Source organism: Manacus candei, unplaced genomic scaffold (assembly GCF_025592945.1).
Source record: "Manacus candei isolate 608988 ecotype Guabito, Panama unplaced genomic scaffold, ASM2559294v1 h1tg000459l, whole genome shotgun sequence".
Lineage (NCBI taxonomy): Eukaryota > Metazoa > Chordata > Aves > Passeriformes > Pipridae > Manacus > Manacus candei.
Genome location: NW_026138507.1, coordinates 1 through 25569, shown reverse-complemented (window position 1 = coordinate 25569; position 25569 = coordinate 1). Strand labels below are relative to the sequence as shown.

Here is a 25569-nt window from a genome sequence, read left to right as displayed (position 1 = left end):
GGGAAAAACCCCCAAAAAACAAAAATAAAGCGAAAACCGGTGAATAAACGGTGAAAATATCGCGAGATTTGGGCAGAGCGCGAGAGTTGGGGCGGGGGGCGATGGCGGAAAGCCCCGAAAAGTGACGGGAAATGCCGAACAGCGACGGAAAGGGACGAACGGGGACGGAATGGCGCGAACAGCGACGGAAAGAGCCGAGCGAGGACGGGAAAAGCCGAACGTCGGCGGAAAGCCCCGAACGGCGGCGGAAAGCGCCGGACCGCGGCGGAAAGCGCCGAACGGCGGCGGACAGCGCCGAGCGCGGCCCGAGCGGCGCCGGAAGTTGCCGAGCGCGGCCGGAAGTGGCCGAGCGCAGCCGAGCGCGGACGGAGCGGCCGCGGCCTGAGCGGGACCGGGAGGGACCGGGGGGGCACCGGGACGGGCCGGGGGACGCCGGGGGGGCACCGGGGGGGGCCGGGGAGCACCGGGGGACACCGGCGGGGGCCGCCCCAGCGCCGCCATGTCCGACTTCGACGAGTTCGAGCGGCAGCTGAACGAGAACAAACAAGGTACCGGCGGGGGCCGCGCCCCGCCCCCCCCTCCCACCCCTCCTCCCCGACCCCCCGGGGGGGTCCCCAAACCCTCCCCCCCCCCACATGGGGGTCTCCAACACCACTACCCCCCACATGGGGGTCCCCAACCCCCCCACACACACATGGGGGTCCCCAAACCCCCCCCCCCCACACATGGGGGTCCCCGACCCCCCCCACCACGAGGTGCCCTCCCCCCCATCGCCCTCATGGGGGGCTCTGACCCCCCCCCGGACCCATTTCTGGGGGGATCCCCCCTCAGTGACCCCCCGACCCCGTTACGGAGCCGGGGAGGGGTCGCGGCCCCCCCAACTTTGCTGCTCCCCCTCCTCCCGTATTTTGGGGGGGATTTGCCCCCCCCCCGACCCCACTTTTCGCCCCCCCCCCCGAGCGGGACAAGGAGAACCCGGGGGGAGATTTTGGGGGGCGGCTTTTGGGGGGGGTTTGGAGCGGTTTGGGGGGGTGGTTGGGGAGGTTTTGGGGGCATTTCGGGGGGTTTCTGACCCCCCCTTGCCCCCCCCCAGAGCGGGACAAGGAGAACCGGCACCGCAAACGCTCCCACAGCCGCTCCCGGAGCCGCGACAGGAAACGGCGGAGCCGCTCCCGGGACCGGCGGAACCGCGACCAGCGCAGCGTGTCCAGGGACCGCCGGCGGCGCCGGTACTGGGGATACTGGGACATACTGGGAGGGGTGGGACACACCACAGCGTGTCCAGGGATGGGTACTGGGGATACTGGGACATACTGGGAGGGGTGGGACATACTGGGAGGGGTGGGACACAGCACAGCGTGTCCAGGGACCGCAGGCGGCGCCGGTACTGGGAGCACTGGGATATACTGGGAGGGGTGGGACACACCACAGCGTGTCCAGGGACCGCCGGCGGCGCCGGGTACTGGGAGCACTGGGGATACTGGGAGGGGTGGGACACAGCACAGCGTGTCCAGGGACCGCCGGCGGTGCCGGTACTGGGGATTCTGGGATATACTGGGAGGGGTGGGACACAGCACAGCGTGTCCAGGGACGGGTACTGGGAGCACTGGGATATACTGGGAATGGAGAGGGATGGGGAATGGGATACACTGGGATGGACAGGGACACACTGGGATACACCGGGGGCACTGGGGACACTGGGAATGACCCTGGGATGCACTGGGATGCACTGGGATACACTGGGATGGGGATGGGGAGGGAACACCCTGGGACCCCCCCGGACCCCCGGGATCCCCCGGGCTGGGGAGGGGAACAGCCCCAGAGCACCCCCTGGGACCCCCCAGGACCCCTGGGACCCCTGGAATGGGGAGGGAACATCCCCGGGACCCCCAAAGCAGAGGCTGTGACGCCCAAAACAGGGGCTGGGACCCCCAAAATGGGGGGCTTGGCCTCTGGAGCCCCCTCCCCTTCCCCCAGTTCCGGGGGGGGTCCTGTCCCACCCCCCACCCCCCCCCAAACTAACGGGTTCCCCTCCCCCACAGGTCGCCCCTGAGCCTTTCGGGCCCCCTGAGGTGAGTCTGGGGGGGTCTGGGGGGTCTGTGGGGGTCGGGGGGGGCCGAGGGGGTGCAGAGCCCCCCCCAACCCCCCCCGTGCCCCCCCCCAGCCGCTCCCCCCGCCACGAGAAGAAGAAGAAGATCCGCAAGTACTGGGACGTGCCCCCCCCTGGCTTCGAGCACATCACCCCCATGCAGTACAAAGCCATGCAAGGTGGGACCCCAAAACCTTCCTGGGACCCCCAAAACCCCCCTGGGACCCCCAACACCCCAGGGACCCCCAAACCTTCCTGTGCCCCCCCCTGGCTTCGAGCACATCACCCCCATGCAGTACAAAGCCATGCAAGGTGGGACCCCAAAACCCCCCAGGGACCCCCAAACCACCTCAGGGACCCCCAAACCCCCCTGGGACCCCCCAAACCTTCCTGTGCCCCCCCCCCGGCTTCGAGCACATCACCCCCATGCAGTACAAAGCCATGCAAGGTGGGACTCCCCCCCCATGACCCCCCCAAACCCCCCCAGACACCCCCTAAACCACCCCAGACACCCCCCAAACCCCTCTGTGTGCCCCCCCTGACCCCCCCTCACCCCCCTGTGCCCCCCCAGCTGCGGGGCAGATCCCGGCCACAGCCCTGCTGCCCACCATGACCCCCCAGACACCCCCCAAACCCCTCTCTGTGCCCCCCAAACCCCTCTTTGTGACCCCCCTGTGCCCCCCAGCCGCGGGGCAGATCCCGGCCACGGCCCTGCTGCCCACCATGACCCCGGACGGGCTGGCCGTGACCCCCAGACACCCCCAAACCCTCCCCTGTGCCCCCCTGACCCCCCTGTGCCCCCCTGACCCCCCTGTGCCCCCCAGCCGCGGGGCAGATCCCAGCCACGGCCCTGCTGCCCACCATGACCCCGGACGGGCTGGCCGTGACCCCCCACGCCGGTGCCCGTGGTGGGCTCGCAGATGACCCGCCAGGCCAGGAGGCTCTACGTGGGCAACATCCCCTTCGGCATCACCGAGGTGGGGGGGGGCCTGGGGGGCTCTGGGGGGGGGTATTGGGGGTTATTGGGGGGCTGAGGGGGCTCCACGTGGGCAACATCCCCTTCGGCATCACCGAGGTCTGGGGGGGCCTGGGGGGGTTATTGGGGGTCATTATGGGGGTTATTGGGGGTTATTTGGGGTCATTATGGGGGGTTTTGGGGGGCTGAGGGGGCTCTACGTGGGCAACATCCCCTTCGGCATCACCGAGGTCTGGGGGGGGTCCTGGGGGGCTCTGGGGGGTTATTTGGGGTCATTATGGGGGGTTTTGGGGGGCTGAGGAGGCTCCACGTGGGCAACATCCCCTTCGGCATCACCGAGGTGGGGGGGGGGTTATTGGGGGTTATTTGGGGTCATTATGGGGGTTTTGGGGGTCTTTAGGGGGCTGAGGAGGCTCCACATGGGCAAGACCCTCTTGGGCATCACCGAGGTCTGGGGGGGCTCTGGGGGGGCTCTGGGGGGGCAGGTTTGGGGTTCTTTTGGGGAGGGGGTCGGGAGGTCCCTGCAGGGCCCACGGGACAGAACCTTTTTTTCCTTTTTCCCCCCTTTTTTTTCTTTCCTTATTTTCTTTTTTTTTTTCTGCTTCTTTTTTCGTTTTTCTTCTCTTCTTTTTCCCTTTTTTCTCCCTTCTTTTTTTTCTTTTTCCTTCTCCTTTTTTTCTGTTTTTTTCTTCTGGTTTTTTTTTCCTTCTTTTTTTCCTTTTTTTTTTGTTTATTTTCATCATCTTTCTTCTTTTTTTCCTTTTCCTCTTTTTTATTCCTTTTTTTCTTTTCTTTTTTTTCCTTTCCTTTTCATTTTTTTTCTTTTCCTTTTTCCATATTTTTTCTTTTTTTTTCTTGTTTTTTTCTTTTTTCCTTTCTTTTTTCTTTTTTTTTTTACTTTTTATTTTCCTTGTTTTTTCTTCTTTTTTCCCTTTTCTTTTTTTCTTTTTCTCTTTTTTTTCCTTTTTTTCTCTTATTTTTTTTTCTCTTTTTTTTCCCTTTTTTCCCCTCACGTTTTTTTTCTTTGCTTTTCCCCCCTTTTCCCTCATTTTCCCCCTTTTCCCCCCCCAGGAGGCGATGATGGATTTCTTCAACGCCCAGATGCGGCTGGGGGGGCTCACCCAGGCCCCCGGGAACCCCGTGCTGGCCGTGCAGATCAACCAGGACAAGAACTTCGCCTTCCTCGAGGTCGGGGGGGTCTGGGGATGAGTTTGGGGGGACTGGGGAAAGGTTTGGGGGGGCTGGGGATGAGTTTGGGGGGTTTGGGGCAGAATTTGGGGGGTCTGGGGATGAGTTTGGGGGGTTTGGGGCAAAGTTTGGGGGGTTTGGGGAAAAGTTTGGGGGGGACTGGGGATGAGTTTGGGGGGTTTGGGGCAGAATTTGGGGGGTCTGGGGATGAGTTTGGGGGGTTTGGGGCAAAGTTTGGGGGGGTCTCTCATTCCTGGGGGGTCTCCAGCCCCCCCAGCTCATTCCTGGGGGTCTCTTTCCCCCCCTGTGCCCCCCAGTTCCGCTCGGTGGACGAGACCACCCAGGCCATGGGGAGTTCCCTGGGACACCCCCAGTTCTGGTTTGGGGGGGGTTTTAACCCCCTGAATTTCATCCTGGGGGTTCTCCAACCCCCCCAGCTCATTCCTGGGGGTCTCTCCCCCCCTGTGCCCCCCAGTTCCGCTCGGTGGACGAGACCACCCAGGCCATGGGGGGGTGTGTCCCTGGGACACCCCCAGTTCTGGTTTGGGGGGATTTAATTCTCTCTATTTCATCCTGGGGGGATCTCTAACCCCCAGCTCATTCCTGGGGGTCTCCAACCCCCCCAGCTCATTTTTGGGGTCTCTCTCCCCCCCCTGTGCCCCCCAGTTCCGCTCGGTGGACGAGACCACCCAGGCCATGGCGTTCGACGGGATCATCTTCCAGGGGCAGTCGCTGAAGATCCGGCGCCCCCACGACTACCAACCCCTGCCCGGCATGTCCGAGAACCCCTCGGTCTACGTGCCCGGTGAGGGGGGCCAAAAACACGGGGGGGGAGCCCAGAAACACGGGGGGGGAACCCAGAAACACGGGGGGGGAACCCAGAAACACGGGGGGGGGCCCAAAACACGGGGGGGGAACCCAGAAACACAGGGAGACCCCAAAACAGGGGGGGGACCCCATAAACACGGGGGGGGGAGGCAAAAACACAGGGGGGACCCCAAAAAAAAAGGGGGCACCCCAAAAACACGGGGGGCATCCTAAAAACACGGGGGGGGCCAAAAACACGGGGGGACCCCAAAAACACGGGGGGAACCCAAAATCCCAAGGGGACCCCAAAAACATGGGGGCACCCCTAAAACACGGGGGGGACCCCAAAAACATGGGGGGGACCCAGAAACACGGGGGGGAACTCAAACACGGGGGGGCCCCAAAACACGGGGGGACCCCAAAAACATGAGGGCACCCCTAAAACACGGGGGAAACCCCAGAAACACGGGGGGGCCCCAAAAATACGGGGTGGGGGGGCAAAAACACGGGGGAAACCCCAAAAACACGGGGGGGACCCCAAAAACACGGGGTGGGGGGCAGAAACACGGGGTGGGGGGCAGAAACACAGAGGGGGACCCCAGAAACACGGGGGGACCCCAAAAACACGGAGGTACCCAAAAAACACCAGGGGGACCCCAAAAACAAGGGGGGAAACTCTGGGAGCAGGGACTGCCCACCCCGGGGCTCTGGGGTGGTTTGGGGGGGCTTGGGGACCCTGAGGGGTCTCCAGTTTGTTGGGGTGACTCTTGTGTTCTCTCCTGACTGGGGGAGACACCCCAAAATCCCAAGGGGACCCCAAAAACCCTGGATGGGGGGGCACAGGGAGCAGGAACCCCCCACCCCGGGGCTCTGGGGGTCACTGAGGGGCATTGGGGGGGATTTGGGGGGCTTTGGGGGATCCCTGGGGGGTATTGGGAGATCTCAAGGGGTCCCCAGTTTATGGGGGTGACTCCTGTTTGCCCTCCCAGCTGGGGGACACCCCAAAAACAGGGAGGACCCCAAAATCCCTTTTGGAGGGGGCACAAAGATTGGGGACCCCCCCCAATAAGGTTCTGGTCTCACCCCTGTGGGTTCTTTGGGTTCATGGGGGGGTTTGGGACTCCTTTGGGGGTGTTGGGGCACTCCCCGGGGCTGGGGGGCTTTTGGGGTCCCCCCCCTGGGTTTTGGGGTCCCCCCCGGGGTTTGTGGCCCCCCCCAACCCCCCTGTGCCCCCCCAGGCGTGGTGTCCACGGTGGTCCCGGACTCTGCTCACAAACTGTTCATTGGGGGCCTCCCCAACTACCTGAACGACGACCAGGTGAGGGGGGGGCACCCAGAGCCCCCCCGGGGACCCCCCAAAACCCCCCCAAACCCGAGGGGGGGGGTGTCCCCCAAATCAGGGGGGGTGGAGGGACCCCAAAACCCTCCCCCGGGCTGAGATTCCGTGGGGATGGGTGAGAATGGGGGGGGGGTTTGGGGTGTTCGGGGGGGTCTTCAGCTCTTGGGGGGGGTCACGGGGACTCTCCAGAGCCCACCAAACCTGGGGGGGGTGGGGACACCCCAAAATCCCCCCCTTGTCCTCCAGGCTGAGCTGGGTGGAGGAAGGGGGTGGGGGGGGGATGTTTTTGGGGCAGGATCCCTGATTTTCGGGGGGTCCCTGATTTTGGGGGGGGATCCCTGGTTCTGGGGGAGGATCCCTGGTTCTGGGGGAGGATCCCTGGTTTTGGGGTGGGATCCCTGATTTTGGGGGGAAATCTCTGATTTGGGGGTGGGATCCCTGGTTTTGGGGTGGGATCCCTGATTTCAGGGGGGGATCCCTGATACTGGGGGGAGATCCCCAGTTCTGGGAGGGGATCCCCGGTTCTGGGGTGGGATTCGTGATTTTGGGGGGGGATCCCTGATTTTGGGGTGGGATCCCCGGTTCTGAGTGGGATCCCCAGTTCTGAGGGGGGGTTCCCTGCTTCTGGGGGGGGGGATCCCTGCTTCTGGGGGAGGATCCCTGGTTTTGGGGTGGGATCCCCGTTTCTGGGTGGGATCCCCGGTTCTGGGGGGGGGTTCCTGGTTCTGGGTGGCATCCCCCGTTCCCCGAGGGGTTCCCCCATCCCCTGAGGGGTTCCCCCCGTGCCCCCCTGACCCCCCACCCCGTGCCCCCCCCAGGTGAAGGAGCTGCTGACGTCCTTCGGGCCGCTGAAGGCCTTTAACCTGGTGAAGGACAGCGCGACCGGGCTCTCCAAGGGCTACGCCTTCTGCGAGTACGTCGACATCAACGTCACCGACCAGGTACCCGCCCCAAAACTGCCCAGGGAGACCCCAGAACTGCCCGGGGACACCCCGGAACTGCTCTGGGATCCTTGAAAATGGCCCTGGGGCACCCCAGAACTGCCCGGGGCACCCCAAAACTGCCCTGGGAGACCCCAGAACTGCCCGGGGACACCCCGGAACTGCTCTGGGATCCTTGAAAATGGCCCTGGGGCACCCCAGAACGGCCTGGGAGCACCCCAAAACAGCCTGGGGGCACCCCAAAACACCCAGGGGGATCCTGAAACCACCTTGGGACACCCCAAAACCACCCTGGGAGACCCCAAAACTGCTCTGGGATCCTCGAAAATGGCCCTGGGGGACCCCACAACACCCAAGGAGACCCCACAATGGCCTGGGGAGACCCCAAAATGGCCCTGGGACAGCCCGAAACTGCCCGGGGACACCCCAAAACTGCTCTGGGAGAACCCAAAACACCCGGGGGGACCCCAAAACTGCTCTGGGAGAACCCAAAACACCCGGGGGGACCCCAAAACTGCTCTGGGATCCTCGAAAATGGCCCTGGGGGACCCCACCACACCCAGGGAGACCCCACAACGGCCCGGGGGGACCCTGAAACCACCCGGGGGCCACCCCGAAACCACCCTGGGAGACCCCAAAACCACCCTGGGAGACCCCAGAATGGCCCGGGGGCACCCCAAAACACCCCTGGGATACCCCAAAACACCCGGGGACACCTCAAAACACCCCTGGGAGACCCCAAAACCACCCGGGGACACCCCAGAACGGCCCGGGGGGACCCCAAAACACCCTGGGCCACCCCGAAACCGCCCTGGGAGACCCCAAAACCACCCTGGGAGACCCGAAAACCATCTTGGAACCCTGGAAGCCCCCAAAATGGCCCTGGGAGCCCCCAAAACAGACCTGGGAGACCCCAGAAACCACTTTGGGACCCCCGAAAACCACCCTGGGACCCCCAGAAACACCCCTGGAACAAGCCCCAGGAACCAACCTGTGACCCTGGAAACCACCCTGGGACCCCCAAAAATCCCCCAACCCCTCCGGGACCCCCAGACCACCGCTGGGGATCCCTGGACCCTCCCTGGGGACCCCCAAAGCCCCCCCACCCCCCTGCCCAATCTCCCCCAAAGATGCTCCAAATCCCCCCCCAATCCCCCTGAAATTCCCCCCTGGGAGGGTCCCTCGGGTTCGGGGTGTTTTGGGACCCCCCCAGATTTGGGGAGGGGGTCCCCCCGAGCCCCCCCAGCCCCCCCTGACCCCCCCCAGCCCCCCCCTGACCCCCGTGCCCCCCCAGGCCATCGCGGGGCTCAACGGGATGCAACTGGGGGACAAGAAGCTGCTGGTGCAGAGGGCGAGTGTGGGGGCCAAAAACGCCACCCTGGTGAGTGGGGGGCTCCCCCAAACCCGGGGGGGGCTCCTCCAAACCCGGGGGGGGCTCCCCCAAACCCGGGGGGGCCTGGGGGGGCTCGGGGGGGGTCTCAAGGGGGGGGGTTTGGGGGGGCCAGGACACCCTGTGCTTGGCCAGGGGGTGCTTGGAGGGGATTGGGGTCTCTTTTTGGGGGTCTGGGGGGGGCTGGGGGTGTCAGGGGGATTCTGGGGGGGTGGTCTCAGACACCTGAGGGGGATTGGGGGGGGTCAGGGGCCTGTTTTGGGGGGCTTGGGGGGTCTTGGATACCTGGGGGGGGTTGAGGGTGTCAGGAGGTCGGGTCTGGTTTTGGGGGGGCTGTGGGGGGGTCTCTAAGGGGGTGTAGGGGAGGGGTCCCAGAACGTCTGGGTGGTCGTTGGGGGGGTCTGGGGTGTGTTTGGGGGGGTCTGGGGGTCCCTGTGGGTTCTGTTGGTGGGTCTGGGGGGGGTACCTGGACTCTCTTGGGGGGTCTGGGGGTCCCTGTGGGCTCTCAATGGGACCACTCCAGCCCTTGGTGGGCATGTCCCAGGTCAGGGGTCTCTCTTTCTCCCCTCTTGGGGTCAGTGGTCTCTCTCTATCTCCAGCTGCCCTGCTCGGGGCTGGGGGTCTCTCTGTCTCTCCTTTTGGGGTCAGGGGTCTCTCTATCCCCCCCGTTTTGGGGTCAGGGGTCTCTCTACCTCCATCTCCCTTTTTGGGGTCAGGGGTCTCTCTATCCCCCCCGTTTTGGGGTCGGGGGTCTCTCTGTCTCCCCTCTTGGGGTCAGTGGTCTCTCTCTATCTCCATCTGCCCTGCTCGGAGTCGGGGGTCTCTCTGTCTCCCCTTTTGGGGTCGGGGGTCTCTCTCTCCCCTTTTTGGGGTCAGGGTTCTCTCTATCTCCCCTTCTGGGGTCAGGGGTCTCTGTACCCCCCCAAACCCTCCCTGACCCCCCTGACCCCCCCGTGTCCCCCCAGAGCACCATCAACCAGACCCCGGTGACGCTGCAGGTGCCGGGGCTGATGAGCTCGCAGGTGCAGATGGGGGGTCACCCCACCGAGGTGCTGTGCCTGCTCAACATGGTGCTGCCCGAGGAGCTGCTCGACGACGAGGAGTACGAGGAGATCGTCGAGGACGTGCGCGACGAGTGCGGCAAGTACGGCACCGTCAAGTCCATCGAGATCCCCCGGCCCGTGGACGGAGTCGAGGTGCCAGGGTGTGGGAAGGTGAGACATTATGGGGTCAGGGATATTGGATATGGGGTCAGGCACCGTCAAGTCCATCGAGATCCCCCGGCCCGTGGATGGAGTGGAGGTGCCGGGGTGTGGGAAGGTGAGATAGGGGGGATATGGGGTCAGGGATATTGGATATGGGGTCAGGGATATTAGATATGGGGCCAGGGATATTGGGAATGGGGTCAGGCACCGTCAAGTCCATCGAGATCCCTCGACCCGTGGATGGAGTGGAGGTGCCGGGGTGTGGGAAGGTGAGACATTATGGGGTCAGGGATATTGGATATGGGGTCAGGGGTATTAGATATGGGGTCAGGGATATTAGATATGGGGTCAGGCACCGTCAAGTCCATCGAGATCCCCCAGCCCGTGGACGGAGTGGAGGTGCCAGGGTGTGGGAAGGTGAGATATGGGAATTATGGGGTCAGGGATATTGGATACGGGGTCAGGGATATTGGATATGGGGTCAGGGATATTGGATACGGGGTCAGGGGCACTGGGAATGGGGTCAGGCACCGTCAAGTCCATCGAGATCCCCCGGCCCGTGGATGGAGTCGAGGTGCCAGGGTGTGGGAAGGTGAGATAGGGGGGATATGGGGTCAGGGATATTGGATATGGGGTCAAGGATATTAGATATGGGGCCAGGGATATTGGGAATGGGGTCAGGCACCGTCAAGTCCATCGAGATCCCTCGACCCGTGGATGGAGTGGAGGTGCCGGGGTGTGGGAAGGTGAGACATTATGGGGTCAGGGATATTGGATATGGGGTCAGGGATATTGGATATGGGGTCAGGGATATTAGATATGGGGTCAGGCACCGTCAAGTCCATCGAGATCCCCCGGCCCGTGGATGGAGTGGAGGTGCTGGGGTGTGGGAAGGTGAGATATGGGAATTGTGGGGTCAGGGATATTGGATATGGGGTCAGGGATATTAGATATGGGGTCAGGCACCGTCAAGTCCATCGAGATCCCCCGGCCCATGGACGGAGTGGAGGTGCCGGGGTGTGGGAAGGTGAGACATTATGGGGTCAGGGATATTGGATATGGGGTCAGGGATATTGGATATGGGGTCAGGGATATTAGATATGGGGTCAGGGATATTGGATATGGGGTCAAATCCATCGAGATCCCCTGGCCCGTGGATGGAGTGGAGGTGCCGGGGTGTGGGAAGGTGAGACATGGGAATTGTGGGGTCAGGGATATTGGATATGGGGTCAGGGGCACTGGGAATGGGGTCAGGCACCGTCAAATCCATCGAGATCCCCCGGCCCGTGGATGGAGTGGAGGTGCCAGGGTGTGGGAAGGTGAGACATAATGGGGTCAGGGATATTGGATATGGGGTCAGGGACACTGGGAATGGGGTCAGGGACACTGGGAATGGGGTCAGGCACTGTCAAGTCCATCGAGATCCCCCGGCCCGTGGATGGAGTCGAGGTGCCGGGGTGTGGGAAGGTGAGACATGGGGGATATGGGGTCAGGGGCATTGGGAATGGGGTCAGGGACACTGGGAATGGGGTCAGGGACACTGGGAATGGGGTCAGGGATATTGGGAATGGGGATATGGGGTCACCTGTGCGGCCAGGACCCCCCAGACCTCCCCAGGACCCCCCAGACCTCCCCAGGACCCCCCAGATCCCCCCAGTTTTCCCCCCTCTTCCAGATTCCTGGGCAGTTCCCCTGGGGTTGGGCTGCCAGAAGGGTGGGCAGGGGCCGAGGCTGGGGGGGGTGTCCCTGTGACCCCAAATGACCCCAAATGCCCCCGAACGCCCCCGAATCCCCCCCTGACCCCCCCGGGCTGTGCCCCCCCCCAGATTTTCGTGGAGTTCACCTCGGTGTTCGACTGCCAGAAGGCCATGCAGGGCCTGACCGGCCGCAAATTCGCCAACCGGGTGGTGGTGACCAAGTTCTGCGACCCCGACTCGTACCATCGCCGCGACTTCTGGTAGCCCAGAGAGCCCCCCGCGCCCCCCCAGCCCCGTGGGGGGCCTGAACCCCCCGGATCCCCCCTAAACCCCACCCAAACCCCCCCCGGAGCCACGGCCGCGGCCTCGGGGAGCCCCCGGGGAGGTCCTTGGGGGGCTGAACCCCCCCCCCAGGGCCCCCCCAAAAACCCACCCTCGGCTGCGGCCGCGGCCTCTGGTCCCGGGGGGGGCCCGACCCCCCCTTTTTTGTTCCTTATTTGCCGGTTTTCCCCCCAGTTCCAGCCCCTTCCCCCCCCCCCCCCCGTGCTGGTTTCTCGTTGTAGCGACCCCTCCCCTCCCTCCCCCCCCCAGAGACCCCCCCGGGACGTTTCGTATTTGGAGAAAAGGGGGGATCCCCCCCCGGGTCAGGCGGAGTCGGGGACCCCCCAAGCCCCCCTAATTAAATGATTTTTCCAGTTCTTTGCGTTTTGTGTCTTTATTGGGGGGGTGGGAGGGGGGTGGGTTAAGGGGGGGCTGGGGGGGTTCACCCCATTTTCCTCCATGGCACCCCAGATCAGCTCCCCCCAGATTCACCCCCTGAGACCCCCATAACACTCCCATAACCCCCCCGATTCCACCCCCAGATCAGCCCCAGCCCCCTCCAAAGCCCCCTCGGGGACCCCCAAACCCCCCATTTCCCCCGTAACCCCTCCCGCTATCGCTCATCGCGCGGTTTGTCCCTGCGCGGCCGCCGTCCTCCTTTTCGTCCACTCTCGCCTCCCCATTGACCAACCCCCATCATCAACCCTCTCTCCCATTGGTTCACTCTTCTGTCCATCACCTTTTCTCCCCGCCTCTTCCCTCTCCCATTGGTCTCCCCTCCCGTCCATCACCCCTCTCTCCCCGCCTCCCTCCCCTTCTATTGGCCGGCACAGTTCGCGCCCTTCTCTCCCATTGGCTGGGCCTCGCTCCCCGGAAGCGGTTCCGTGAGGGGAGTTCTGGGCGGAGGCTCCGCCATCTTGGCCCGGCCGCGCCTGTCGCGGGTGTCGCGACAGCGGTTGAGGGAGGAGGGGCGGGGGCGGCCCCGCCATGGCCGCCAACTTGGGGGACCAGCGCGAGTGGTGAGCGGGGGGGATCGGGCGGGGCGGGGGGGATCGCTGTGACCCCTCCATTAACCCTCCCCCGGTGCCCCCCCAGGGCCGCCCCGTTCGCGCTCGGCCCCGGGCCCGGGCCCGGCCCCGCCCGGGAGGAGCCGCCGCCGCCCCCCGAGAACCCCGAGTGGGAGAAGGCCCGGCAGGCCTTGGCGAGCATCAGCAAGGCCGCGGCGGGAGGGGGGAGCAAGGGAGCGGCGAGCGCGGGGGGGGCGCAGGTGAGAGATGGGGGGTCTGAGGGGCTGGGGGGGGGTCTCCGTGTTTTGGGTCTGAGGGGCTCGGGGGGGTCTCCGTGTTTTGCGTCTGAGGGGCTGGGGGGGTCTCCGTGTTTTGGGTCTGAGGGGCTGGGGGGGGTCTCCGTGTTTTGGGGGGGTCTCTGGGGCGGGTCTCGGATTGGGCGGGGGGGTCTTTGTGTTTGGGGGCTCTTTGGGGGAGTTTCTGTGCCTTGGAGGGGTTTCCTGGGGGGTATCTCTGGTTTCGGGTGTCTCCGTTTCCCGGGTCTTTGTGAGGGGGTGGTTCTGTTTTGGGGTTCTCTCTGCGTTTGGGGGGTGTCTGTCCTGTGTCCGGGGGTGTTTTTGGGGGGATCTCTGACTTGAGGGTCTCTGTGGTTTTTCTGTTTTGGGGGTGTTTTTGTGCGTGTCTCTGTTTTGGGGGGTGCTTTTGGGGGTGTCTGTTTTGGGGATCTCTGTGGTGTTTAATTTTAGGAGTGGTTTTGAGGGTGTCTCTGTTTTTGGGGGTGTCTCTGGGGGGTTATATCTGTGGTTTTGGGGATGTATGTCTGTTTTGGGGATCTCTGTGGTGTTTAATTTTAGGGGTGGTTTTGAGGGTGTCTCTGTTTTGGGGGTCTCTGTGGTGCCTCTGTTTTGGGGGTGTCTCTGGGGGTCTCTGGGGGGTTACCTCTGTGTTTTTGGGGTCTCAGCCCCCCTCTCTCCCCCAGTACCCCCCCGCCCAGGGGGACCCGAGTCTGCAGCAGGCGCAGCCCCCCCAGTACTACCAGTGGTACCAACCCTACGGGGGGGGCTACTACCCCTACGGATACTACTACCCCGTGGTGAGGGGGGGACACCCCGAAGGGGGGCTGCGGGGGGCTAAAATGGGGGGGCACCACCCCTAGGGATGCCACGACCCCGTGGTGAGAGGGGGGAACCCCAAAATGGGGGGGGAACACACCTGAAATGGGGAGGGGCCTGAGGGGGACCCCAAATGGGATGGGGGGGGAAAAGGGGGGTCCAGCCTGAGCAGGGGAGGGATTGGGGGTCCCCAGAAGGAGGGGGAGGGGTCAGGGGGTCCCCCCACAACCTGGGAGCTGATGGGGGAGGGTTGGGGGTCCCTCAAACCCAGGGGTGCTCTGGGGGGCCCTTCCAGAGGGGGTGCTCTGGGTGTGGGGGGAGGGGGCTGTGGGGGTCTCACAGGGGTCTCTGGGGGTCTCTCATGGGGGTCTGTGGGGGTCTGATGGGGGTCTCTCACAGTGGTCTCACAGGGGTCTCCAGGGGTCTCTGGGGGTCTCACGGGGGTCTCTCACAGGGGTCTCTGGGGGTCTAACGGGTCTCTGGGGGTCTCTCCCAGGGGGTCTACCCCGGGTACGGGGCACCCACCGCCCCCTACGCCGCGGGGGGGGGGGGGCTCTTACGCCGCAGCCCCCCAGCAGCCCCCCGCCCCCCCCCCAGCAGCAGAGCGGCCTCGCCCAGGTGAGGGGGTTCAGGGGGGTTGGGGGGGGATTTGGGGGGGGGGTTTGGGGGGTCCCGGCCCCCCCTGACCCCCCCTTTTTGCCTCCCCCCCTCAGCAGCCCCCCGTGCCCGGCCTGGACGAGGCGTCGCCCTACGGGAGCCCCCAGCCCCCCCCCCAGCGCCCCCCCCCAGCCCCCCCCGCACAGCCTGGGCGGGGCAGGGGGGTCTGCGGGGGCAGGGGGGGCCGCAGGGACCCCCCCCAGCACCAACACCCCCTACCCCTCCTCCCATGGCTACGGGGAGGGGCCCCCCCCCCAAGGGCAAGAAAGGGGGAGGGGGGCAGCTCTGGAGCCGCATGAAACGTAAGAGAGACCCCCCCAAAACTGGGGAGGGGGCTGGGAGACCCTCCGACCCCCAGTTCCCTCCCAGTCCCCCCCATCCACACCCCCAAATTCCTCCCCAAAACAGCCCCCCCAGCCCAAACCCCCCCAACCCCAAATTCCACCCCAAAACACCCCCAACCCCAAATCCCCCCTAATTCCTCTGCAACCTCCCTTAACCCCTCCAAAATCCCCCAAACCCCCCAAATCCCCCCAGAAAGCACACCACAACCCCCCCTACCCCCCTCTTTCTGCCCCCTTGACCCCCAGCAGCCCCCAAACCCCCCTGACCCCCCTAGTTGCCCCCCCCGACCCCCTGTTGTGCCCCCCTGACCCCCGTTCTCTGCCCCCAGAGGCCCCCGGCGCGGGGGGGCTCAAGTTCCAGCTCCCCAAACGCCCCTTCGTGCTGCCCCCCCCGGCCTTCGGGGAGCAGCAGCGAGGGGGGGGCGGCTTTGGGGGCCCCCCGGGGCCTGAGAAGCACCACGGGCACGGGTGAGTGAGGGGGGGACCCCAAAATCGGGGATGGGGGACCCCAAAATCGGGGGTGGGAGGGTCTGAAATGGGGAGGGGGGCAGAGGCAGCTGGGCCGGTTTAGGGGGGCTGGGAAGGGTGGGGGGGCATCTGTGAGCCCCCAAACCCTGTGGTGACCCCCCCCCGACTCCCCCAGCGATCCCAAACCCCCAAATACCCCCCAAAATCCTTCTGTGGCCCCCCCAGGGGCAGAGCTGAGGCCCCCTGAGGTGACAGAGTCACATCCATTTGGGGGGGGTCTGTGAGCCCCAAAGTGCCCCAAAGTGCCCCGAAGTGCCCCAGACCCCCCTGGCCCCCCCTGAGCCGTGTTCGGGGCGCAGGGGCAAGCCCGAGGACTGGCCCCCCGAGATGAAGGCGTACGTGCAGCGCTGCTTCACCGCCTGCGAGTCCGAGGAGGACAAGGACCGCACCGAGAAGCTGCTCAAGGAGCTGCTGCAGGCCCGGCTGCAGGACGGCTCCGCCTTCACCATCGACTGGAGCAGGGAGCCCCTGCCGGGGTGAGGGTCCTGAGATCACCCCCAAAACACCCCAAAAATACCCCCAAAATAGACCCAAAAACTGCCCACCCCGGGGTCACCCAACAACCCCCCGGGACGGCTCTGCCTTCACCATCGACTGGAGCAGGGAGCCCCTCCCGGGGTGAGGGTCCCGAGATCACCCCCAAAACAGCCCCAAAACACCCCCAGGAACCCCAGAAATACACCCAAAAACTGCCCAACCTGCCCCAGGGTCACCCAACAGCCCCCCTGGACGGCTCCGCCTTCACCATCGACTGGAGCAGGGAGCCCCTGCCGGGGTGAGGGTCCCGAGATCACCCCCAAAACACCCCAAAAATACCCCCAGGGACCCCAGAAACACCCCAAAAACTGCCCACCCCGGGGTTACCCAACAACCCCCCGGGACGGCTCTGCCTTCACCATCGACTGGGAGCCCCTGCCGGGGTGAGGGTCCTGAGATCACCCCCAAAATACCCCTGAGAGCCCCGAGATCACCCCCAGAATACCCCTGAGAGCCCCAAAACCCCTCCACCCCCCCGGGCTGGGCTGCAGTGATTATTCCTTTGGCTGTTTTAGGGCACCCCAAGGACCCCCCCGAATCTCCCTCCTCCCCACGCTGAGATTTCCCCTCCCAAACCCGCCGTGTTCTACACAAAACTGAGGTGCTCGTGTCCCCAGCCCAGGGGCTGAGCCCCCCAAAAATGGGCTGTGACCCCCCCAAAAATGGGCTGTGCCCCCCCATTCACACCGTGCCCCCCCGTCCCTCAGGCTGGGCCGTGACGGCGCCGGGAGCCCCAAGAAGAAGCGCTGGGAGCTGCCCCCCCCCACCCGGCCCAGCCCGGCCCCGGCCCCGGGGGGGCCCCAAACCCCCCCCCAGCGCCCCGCGGGCTCGGGGGGCACCCCCCTGGTGCGGGGGGGGGTCCCCGGGGGGGCCCGGGCGCGGGGGGGGCCCTTCCCCACCAAATTCGGGAACCGCAACGTCTTCATGAAGGAGAACAGCTCGTCCTCCAGCGGGTCCCGGTCCCGCTCCCGCTCCTCATCCCGCTCCCCAGGGAGGCACTGCCGGCGCAGGTGGGACCCCAAAACCACCCTGAGCCCCCCTGAACCCCCCCCAAAAACCCCCTCAACACCCCCTCCTCGAGTCCCGCTCCCGCTCCTCATCCCGCTCCCCGGGGAGGCACTGCCGGCGCAGGTGGGACCCCTGAATCACCCTGAACCCCCCTGAGCCCCCCCCAAAAACCCCAACACCCCCCTGAACCCCAGAACACCCCAAAATCCCCCCCAAACTCACCCTCATGTCCTGCTCCCGCTCCTCCTCCCGCTCCCCAGGGCAGCCCTGCTGGCACAGGTGGGACCCCAAACTCTCCCCCAGGCCCCCCCCAGAAACCCCAACATCCCTCGACCCCCCCAGGCCCCCCTCAAACCTTCCTGAACACCCCCAAAATCCCAAACTGCCCCCAAGCCTCCCAAAACCCCCCCCGTCCCCTCTGACTCCCCCAAACTCCCCCTGAGCCCCCCAGAGCCCCCCAAACCTGCCCCTGTCCCCCCCAGTGACTCGGACTCGGACACGTCGGGGTCGGGGGCCGAGGCCCGGCCCGGGGGGCGCCGGGGGGGACCCCCCAAACCCCGCGGCCGGGGGGGGGCCCTGGAGCGCGGCCGAGCCCGGGCCCAGCGAGGGAAGAGGTACTGGGGACACTGGGGGCACTGGGAGGGGCACTGGGGGCACTGGGAGGGGCACTGGGGGGCACTGGGACTGGCTGGGGGGGGCACTGGGAGGGTCTGAACCCCGAGCCGGGTCCCCCTAAACCAGAGGTTTTTATACCCCAAATCCCCATTCCTCACCCCAATTTGGTGTCCCCCCTGACCCGAGTCAGGTCCCCCTGCTGCTCTGGGGCTGTTTCACCCCAAATCCCTGGTTTTTAACCCCAATCTCCCCCCCAGGCCCGAGCCGGGCCCCCCCTGTTACACTGGGGCTGTTTGACCCCAAATCCCTGTTTTTTGACCCCAAATCCCTGTTTTTTGACCCCAAATCCCTCATTTTTAACCCCAATCTCCCCCCCAGACCCGAGCGGGGCCCCCCTGCTGCACTGGGGCTGTTTGACCCCAAATCCCTTGTTTTTAACCCCAATCTCCCCCCCAGACCCGAGCGGGGCCCCCCCTGCCGCACTGGGGCTGTTTGACCCCAAATCCCTTGTTTTTAACCCCAATCTCCCCCCAGGCCCGAGCCAGGCCCCCCCCCGCCGCGCTGGGGCTGTTTGACCCCAAATCCCTGGATTTTGACCCCAAATCCCTGGATTTTGACCCCAAATCCCTGGTTTCTAACCCCAATCTCCCCCCAGGCCCGAGCCGGGCCCCCCCCGCCGCGCTCGCCGGCGGCCGCCGCCGGACCCCGAGGACCCCGAGCGGGAGCTGCGCCGGCAGCGCCGGGCCCAGCGCTTCCAGGGGGCCGCTGGGGGGGGGACACACCCCAAAAAGCCCCGCCCGGCCCCGCCCGGCCCCGCCCCGGGGCCCTCCGGCCCCGCCCCCGCCGAGGGGCTCGACTGGGACCAGGTGAAGATTTTGGGCACCTGCCAGGAGGTCACCAAGAGGTACCTGCGGCTCACCTGTGCCCCCGACCCGGCCACCGTGCGGCCCGTGCCTGTGAGTGAGACCCCAAACCCCCCTGAGACCCCTAAACCCCCCCTGAGACCCCCCTGAGACCCCCTGACCCCCCCTGAACCCCCCCAATTCCTGATCTCACCTGTGCCCCCGACCCGGCCACCGTGCGGCCCGTGCCTGTGAGTGAGACCCCAAACCCTCCTGAGACCCCCCTGAGACCCCCCAAACATCCCTGAGCCCCCCCTGAGACCCCCAAACATCCCTGAACCCCCCCCGAGACCCCCTGACCCACCCTGATCCCCCCCCAATTCCTGATCTCACCTGTGCCCCCGACCCGGCCACCATGCGGCCCGTGCCTGTGAGTGAGACCCCAAACCCCCCTGAGACCCCCCCTGAGACCCCCAAACATCCCTGAGACCCCCCTGAGACCCCCAAAACATCCCTGACCCCCCCTGAACCTCCCCAATTCCTGATCTCACCTGTGCCCCAGACCCGGCCACTGTGCGGCCCGTGCCCGTGAGTGAGACCCCAAACCCCCCTGAGACCCCCCTGAGACCCCCCAAACATCCCTGAACCCCCCCTGAGACCTCCTGACCCCCCCTGACCCCCCCCCAATTCCTGATCTCACCTGTGCCCCCGACCCGGCCACTGTGCAGCCCGTGCCCGTGAGTGAGACCCCCCTGAGACCTCTTTCCCCCCTCCCCAATGCCCCCCAAAATGCCGACCCCCCCTTGAGACCCCCCCAAACCCCACTGACCACCCCCCGGAACCCCCAACCCCCCCTCAATGAGACCTCTGGGTTTTAGAGACTCTCCCTGACCCCCGTCATGTTTTGGAGTCCCCCCCTTTGTTTTGGGGTCCCCCCCGTGTTTTGGGGTCCCCCCCGTGTTTTGGGGTGCCCCCCGTGCCTGGGGACCCCCTGACCCCCCCGTGCCCCCCCAGGTGCTGCGCCAGGCCCTGGCCCTGGTGCGATCCCACTGGGAGCAGCACCGGGACTACGCCTGGGCCTGCGAGCAGCTGAAATCCCTGCGCCAGGACCTGACGGTGGGGGCACGGGGTGGGGGGCTCGGGGGGCTGGGGGGCTCAGGGGGGGCTGGGGGGCTCAGGGGGGGCTTGGGGGGGATCGGGTGGAGCTTGGGGGGGCTCGGGTGGGTTTGGGGGGGGCTCAGGTGGGGTTTGGGGGGGTTCAGGTGGGTTTTGGGGCTGTTTCAGGTGGTTTTTGGGGGGGCTCAGGTGGGTTTGGGGGGCTCAGGTGGGTTTGGGCAGGCTCAGGTGGGTTTGGGGGGGCTCAGGTGGGTTTGGGGGGGATCAGGTGGGTTTTGAGGAGGCTCAGGTGGGTTTGGGGGGGGTTCAGGTGGGTTTTGGGGGTGTTTCAGGTGATTTTGGCTCTGCCTTGAGCCCCTTTCTGTGGCTCCCCTGGACTTCAGGGGCGATTCCTGGGGTCTGGGGTCCCTCCCTGGGTTCTGGGGTCTCCCCAGGATCTGAGGGGTCTCCCCAGCATCTGAGGGGTCTCACAGGATCCGAGGGGTCTCCCCTGTCTTTGGGGGACCCCCCCGGGTTTTGGGCCCCCCCCTGACCCGTTCCCCCCCCAGGTCCAGGGCGTCCGCACCGAGTTCACGGTGGAGGTTTACGAGACCCACGCGCGGATCGCGCTGGAGAAGGTGGGTCTGGGGGCTCCTGGGGACCCCCGGGGGACACCCCCGGGCCTGGGGGGACACCCCCGGCTTTGGGGGGTCCCTGAGGTTCCCCCCCTGCCCCCCCAGGGCGACCACGAGGAGTTCAACCAGTGCCAGACGCAGCTGAAGGCGCTGTACGGGGAGAGCCTGCCCGGCTGCGTCGGGGAGTTCACGGCCTATCGCATCCTCTACTGCATGTTCACCCGCAACTCGGGGGGTAAGGGGGGCATTGGGACCCAAGGGGGGGCCCTGGAACCCTGGGGGGGCCCTGGAACCTTGGGGGGGCCCAGGGGGACCCCACGGTCAGAGCCTGCCCGGCTGCGTCGGGGAGTTCACGGCCTATCGCATCCTCTACTGCATGTTCACCCGCAACTCAGGGGGTAAGGGGGGGTCCCGGGACTGAGGGGGGGCCCTGGAACCTTGGGGGGGGCCCTGGAACCTTGGGGGGGGCCCAGGGGGATCCAGGGGGACCCCACGGTCAGAGCCTGCCCGGCTGCGTCGGGGGGTTCACAACCTGAGAGCTGACCATGGAGCTGGCCCTGCTGCCCCCCTCCCTGAGGACAGACCCGTGTGTGTGTCCCCCCAGAGCTGACCCCCATTCCTGTCCCCCCAGAGCTGACCACAGAGCTGGCCCTGCTGCCCCCCAGCCTGAGGACAGACCCGTGTGTGTCCCACGCCCTGTCCCTCCGCGCCGCCTGGGCCTTGGGGCTCTGGAGCCGCTTCTTCCGCCTGCACGGGGCGGCCCCCGGCCATGGGCGGGAGACTCATCGACCTGTTCGCGGATCGGGAGCGCCGGGCCGCCCTCAGGGCCATGATCAAGGCGTAGGTGGGGCCGGGGGGCCCGGGGGGGCCGCGGGGGGGGGGAAAGGGGCGGGAATGGGGCAGGAAACAGCCTGGATTGGGGTGAGGGGGAGGATGAGACTGGAGGGGAAACGTCCTGAAAGTGAGGGGGGAACGCCCCTGGAATTGAGGGGAAAAGACCCCAAAACCGAGGGGAAAAGACCCCAAAACTGAGGGGAAAACAACCCTGGAATTGAGGGGAAAAGACCCCAAAACTGAGGGGAAAAGACCCCAAAACTGAGGGGAAAACACCCTGAAATTGAGGGGAAAAGACCCCTGGAATTGAGGGGAAAACACCCCAAAACTGAGGGGAAAAGACCCCAAAACCGAGGGGAAAACACCCCTGGAATTGGGGTGGGGAAATGGGGGGGAGACCCCCCAAAATGAGGAGGGGGGGAGTAGATGGAGCCCCCCTTGGCCACACAGGTGAGTGCAGGGGGTGGGACGTGAGTGGCCCCCTCAGGGGGAACCCCCATTTCTGTCCCACATCGGGGCTGGGACCCCACGTTTGGTTTGGGGGGTGGAACCCGCTCTGTTCTGCCCCACATTGGGGTGGGTGAACCCCCCATTTCTACCCCACATTGGGGTGGGTGAACCCCCCCATTTCTGCCCCACATTGGGGTGGGGGGTCCCTCTGACCCCCGGCTGGGGCTGTGACTCCCCTCCATGGGGCTGAGCCCCCCCTTTTTGGGGCTGAGCCCCCACTGTTCCCCTCTGGGGCCGTGTCCCCCCTTAATGGGGCTGTGACCTCCCAAATGGGGCTGAGCCCCCACTTATGGGGCTGTGCCCCCCCCCCCATTAATGAGGTCACCCCTCGCACTTATGGCCCCTGTGGGGCTGAGCCCCCATTTATGGGGCTGAACTGTTTGTGGGGCTGAGACCCCATTTATGGGGCCGAGCCCCTTGATATGGGGCTGAGCCCCTCTGAAGGGGTCACCCCCCCCTCTATGGGGCCGAGTCCCTTGATATAGGGCTGAGCCCCTTCCCTGGGGTCCCCCCCCTCTATGGGGCTGAGCCCCTTGATATGGGGCTGAGCCCCTTCCCTGGGGTCACTCACCCCTCTATGGGGCCGAGCCCCTTCCCTGGGGTTCCCCCTCCTCTATGGGGCCGAGCCCCTTCTCTGGTGTCCCCCCCCCTCCGTGGGGGTCTATCCTCGCCGTGGGGCTGTGGGTGCCTGGGGGGGTTTCCCCCTGTGCCCCCCCGGGCCGCCCCTGCCCCCCTGACCTCCTTCTCTCCCCAGCTACCGCCCGGCGCTGCCGACGGCCCAGCTGGGCCCTGCTCTGGGGCTGGAGCCCCCCGAGCGCCGCCGCTTCCTGGGGGGGCTGCCCCTCACCTTCACCGGCCCCGACCGCGGCGCCATCGACTGCCGGCAGAGCCTGCAGGCCCTGCCCCACATCTGACACTTGGGGGGCACAGGGGGGGCACAGCCATCGACTGCCGGCAGAGCCTGCAGGCCCTGCCCCACATCTGACCCCCGTCTGACCCACTTGGGGGGCACACAGGGCATGGGGGGCACAGCCATCGACTGCCGGCAGAGCCTGCAGGCCCTGCCCCACATCTGACCCACTTGGGGGGCACAGCCATCAACTGCCCCAGCCCTGCCCCACATCTGACACATGGGGGGGACCCACACGTGTGTGTGAAGGGCTCCTGCCCCACCCCTGACATGTGTGGGACCTGTGTAGGACCAGCTGCTGCCCCACCCCTGACACGTGTGACCCACAGCTGACACACATGACAGGCTCCTGCTCCACCCCTGACACGCGTGGGACACGTGTGTGACCAGCTCCCGCCCCACCTCTGACACACGGAATGGGCTCCTGCCCCCCCCCGTGACACGTGTGACCCACACCTGACACACGTGACAGGCTCATGCCCCCCCTGTGACACGTGTGACCCACACCTGACACACGTGACAGGCTCCTGCCCCCCCTGTGACACGTGTGACCCACACCTGACACACGTGACAGGCTCCTGCCCCCCCTGTGACACGTGTGACCCACACCTGACACACGTGACAGGCTCCTGCCCCCCCCGTGACACGTGTGACCCACACCTGACACACGTGACCAGCTGCTGCCCCACCTCTGATGTGTGGAACACGTGTGGGACGTGTGACCGGCTCCTGCCCCCCCTGTGACACGTGTGGGACACGGGTGACCCCCAGGACACGTGTGTGACCCCCAGGACATGTGTGCGACCCCCAGGACACGCCTGTGCCCCCGTGTGAGCAGCTCCTGCCCCACCAGCCCCGACCGTGCCCCGAATCCCCCCGACTGTGCCCGGGACGGCCCCGCATCGGACTCGGCCCCCTGACTGACCCCCCACCCCGGGCAGAGCCCTGGGGGTGACCAGGACCCCCCGTGAGTGCCTGGGGGTGACCAGGACCCCCCCCCCGTGCCCTGTGAGCTCCTCCTGACCCTGGGGGTGACCAGGACCCCCCGAGTGCCCCGTGACTGCTGGGGATGACCCAGACCCCCCATGACTGCTGGGGGTGACCCGGACCCCCCCGTGAGCTCCTCCTGGCCCTGGGGGTGACCAGGACCCCCCCATGACCGCTGGGGGTGACCCAGACCCCCCCGTGAGCTCCTCCCGGCCCTGGGGGGCTGCAAAGGGGGGGCTCTGGGGAGGGGGAGTTTCTGCCTGTGGGGCTGAGCCTCGACTGGGGGGGCAGAGGATCTGCTGGGGGGGTCAGACCTGGACTGGGGGGGGCCGAGTGTCTGTTTGGGGGGGGTCACATCCTGCACTGGGGGCCGAGTGTCTGTTTGGGGGGGTCAGATCCTGCATTGGGGGCCGAGTGTCTGTTTGGGGGGTCAGATCCTGCATTGGGGGCCGAGTGTCTGTTTGGGGGGTCAGATCCTGCATTGGGGGCCGAGTGTCTGTTTGGGGGGGTCAGATCCTGCAATTGGGGGGCCGAGTGTCTGTTTGGGGGGGTCAGATCCTGCATTGGGGGCTGAGTGTCTGTTTGGGGGGTCAGATCCTGCAATTGGGGACTGAGTGTCTGTTTGGGGGGTCAGATCCCACCGTTGGGGTCGGAGCTTTGCCCTGGGGGTCCCAGCCTGTGCCTGGGGGGTCCCGCCCCCCCGTAACCGTGACTCAGTCTCTCTCTCTTCTCCTGCTGCCGAGGTCTCGTCCCCCCCCCGAAGCCCCTCGAGGGACCCCCGGACCCAGCGCGGCGTCTCCGCCCCACGGAGAGACCCCCGGACCCCCCCACGGAGAGGCCCCCGCGCCCCACACGGAGCCTCGACCCCCGGAGAGGCCCCCCTGCGCCCCCAGAGGAGCCTCCTCGCCCTCGGAGCCCCCCCAGCCCCACAGAGACCCCCCCCCCACGCAGCCTCGGGGGGGTCTGGGGGTCTCCGAGCCGGGACTCTGCCGCCGCCGCCGCCCCCCCCGGGTCCTCCCGCTGCTCAAACCCCCCCGTTTTGGTTCGTATTTAATTTATTGCCCCTCCCCTCCCGCCCCTCCCCCACCCCCGCCCCTCCCCCCACGTCTCTTTGCAGGTAAAAACACGCCCCTCCCCCCACCTCTCCCCCTCCCCCCCCCTCCTCCTTTTTAACCGACCCCCCCTTTTTTTGGACAGAATAAAGAGGAAAAGGACAAAACGGGCCAAAGTGATGGGGGGGGAGGGGGGGAGGGGCGGGGGGGATGCGGGTGGGGGTGGGGAGGGGGTTGTGGGAGATGAATTTGTACCAACAGAGCTCTATAAAATATATTTTTAACAAAATAAATCCGCGTGTGTGTTTGGGGGGGGAGAGAAGGGGGGGGTAGGAACGCCACACTCAACATGGCGGCGCCCGCAAACCGGCACATCCGGTGTGACCTTCTCAACATGGCGGCGCCCACAATCGAACTTCCGGTGTGCCCCGCTCAAGATGGCGTCGCCCATGTATAGAGAACGCACTAGTCAAGATGGCGCCGCACACGGTGCGGAAGCTGACCTCGTCACGTGGCACGGCCTCCACCAATCACCGCGCGCGTCCGGGGCGGGGGCCGCGAGTGGCGGGAGATCCTCGGAGGGTGAGGGAGGTTTGGGGGGTTCCCGGTCGGGGGGGTCCCGGTTTGGGGGTCCCGGGAGGGCTCGGGGGGGTCGGGAGGGGGTCCGAGAGATGAGGGGGGGCTCGGGGGGCGTCCACTTCGGTTGGGGGCCCTGAGGGGGGGGCCGTGACTCTGAGGGGTCCCAGGACCTTGTTGGGGAGGGTCCCTGAGGGGCTTTGGGGGTTCCGCCATCTGGGGGGGTCCCTGAGGGGATCGCGGGTCCCCGAGGGGGGTTTTGGGGGGTCCTGGGAAGGGCTGTGACGGTCCCTGAGGGGTCCCCCCATTTCGGGGATCCCAGGGGGGGTCTCCCCGCGGTTTGTGCCCCCCCCGACCCTCCCCTTTC

The 25569-nt window shown here is 66.2% G+C and overlaps 2 protein-coding genes and 2 long non-coding RNA genes across 4 annotated transcripts; 3 read left to right on the top strand and 1 right to left on the bottom strand.

Moving 5' to 3' along the window:
- Window positions 1-395: 395 nt before the first annotated feature.
- Window positions 396-12330, top strand: U2AF2 (U2 small nuclear RNA auxiliary factor 2). The gene is given in 13 exon segments (XM_051776172.1): window positions 396-548; window positions 1094-1229; window positions 2043-2072; window positions 2165-2268; window positions 2914-2978; window positions 2980-3066; window positions 4137-4253; window positions 4920-5058; window positions 6299-6378; window positions 7218-7340; window positions 8635-8721; window positions 9696-9944; window positions 11762-12330. Coding segments are annotated over 13 exon segments (1401 nt in total). The 5' UTR covers window positions 396-499; the 3' UTR covers window positions 11897-12330.
- On the bottom strand, window positions 7841-8472 carry LOC127465670 (uncharacterized). The gene is made up of 3 exons (XR_007902307.1): window positions 8244-8472; window positions 8078-8172; window positions 7841-7931 (listed from the first exon to the last, which is right to left on the bottom strand). It is a non-coding gene; the product is annotated as an uncharacterized LOC127465670 (long non-coding RNA).
- Window positions 12331-12847: 517 nt separating the features above from the next.
- LENG8 (leukocyte receptor cluster member 8) lies at window positions 12848-23007 on the top strand. Its single transcript, XM_051776171.1, is given in 17 exon segments — window positions 12848-12972; window positions 13049-13220; window positions 13940-14053; window positions 14569-14690; window positions 14786-15008; window positions 15010-15031; window positions 15403-15541; window positions 15901-16077; window positions 16846-17148; window positions 17629-17760; window positions 18417-18717; window positions 19618-19719; window positions 20268-20336; window positions 20439-20568; window positions 20965-21095; window positions 21097-21173; window positions 22432-23007. Coding segments are annotated over 17 exon segments (2406 nt in total). The 5' UTR covers window positions 12848-12940; the 3' UTR covers window positions 22592-23007.
- Window positions 23008-24035: 1028 nt separating this feature from the next.
- Window positions 24036-24765, top strand: LOC127465668 (uncharacterized). The gene is made up of 2 exons (XR_007902306.1): window positions 24036-24150; window positions 24190-24765. It is a non-coding gene; the product is annotated as an uncharacterized LOC127465668 (long non-coding RNA).
- Window positions 24766-25569: the final 804 nt, after the last annotated feature.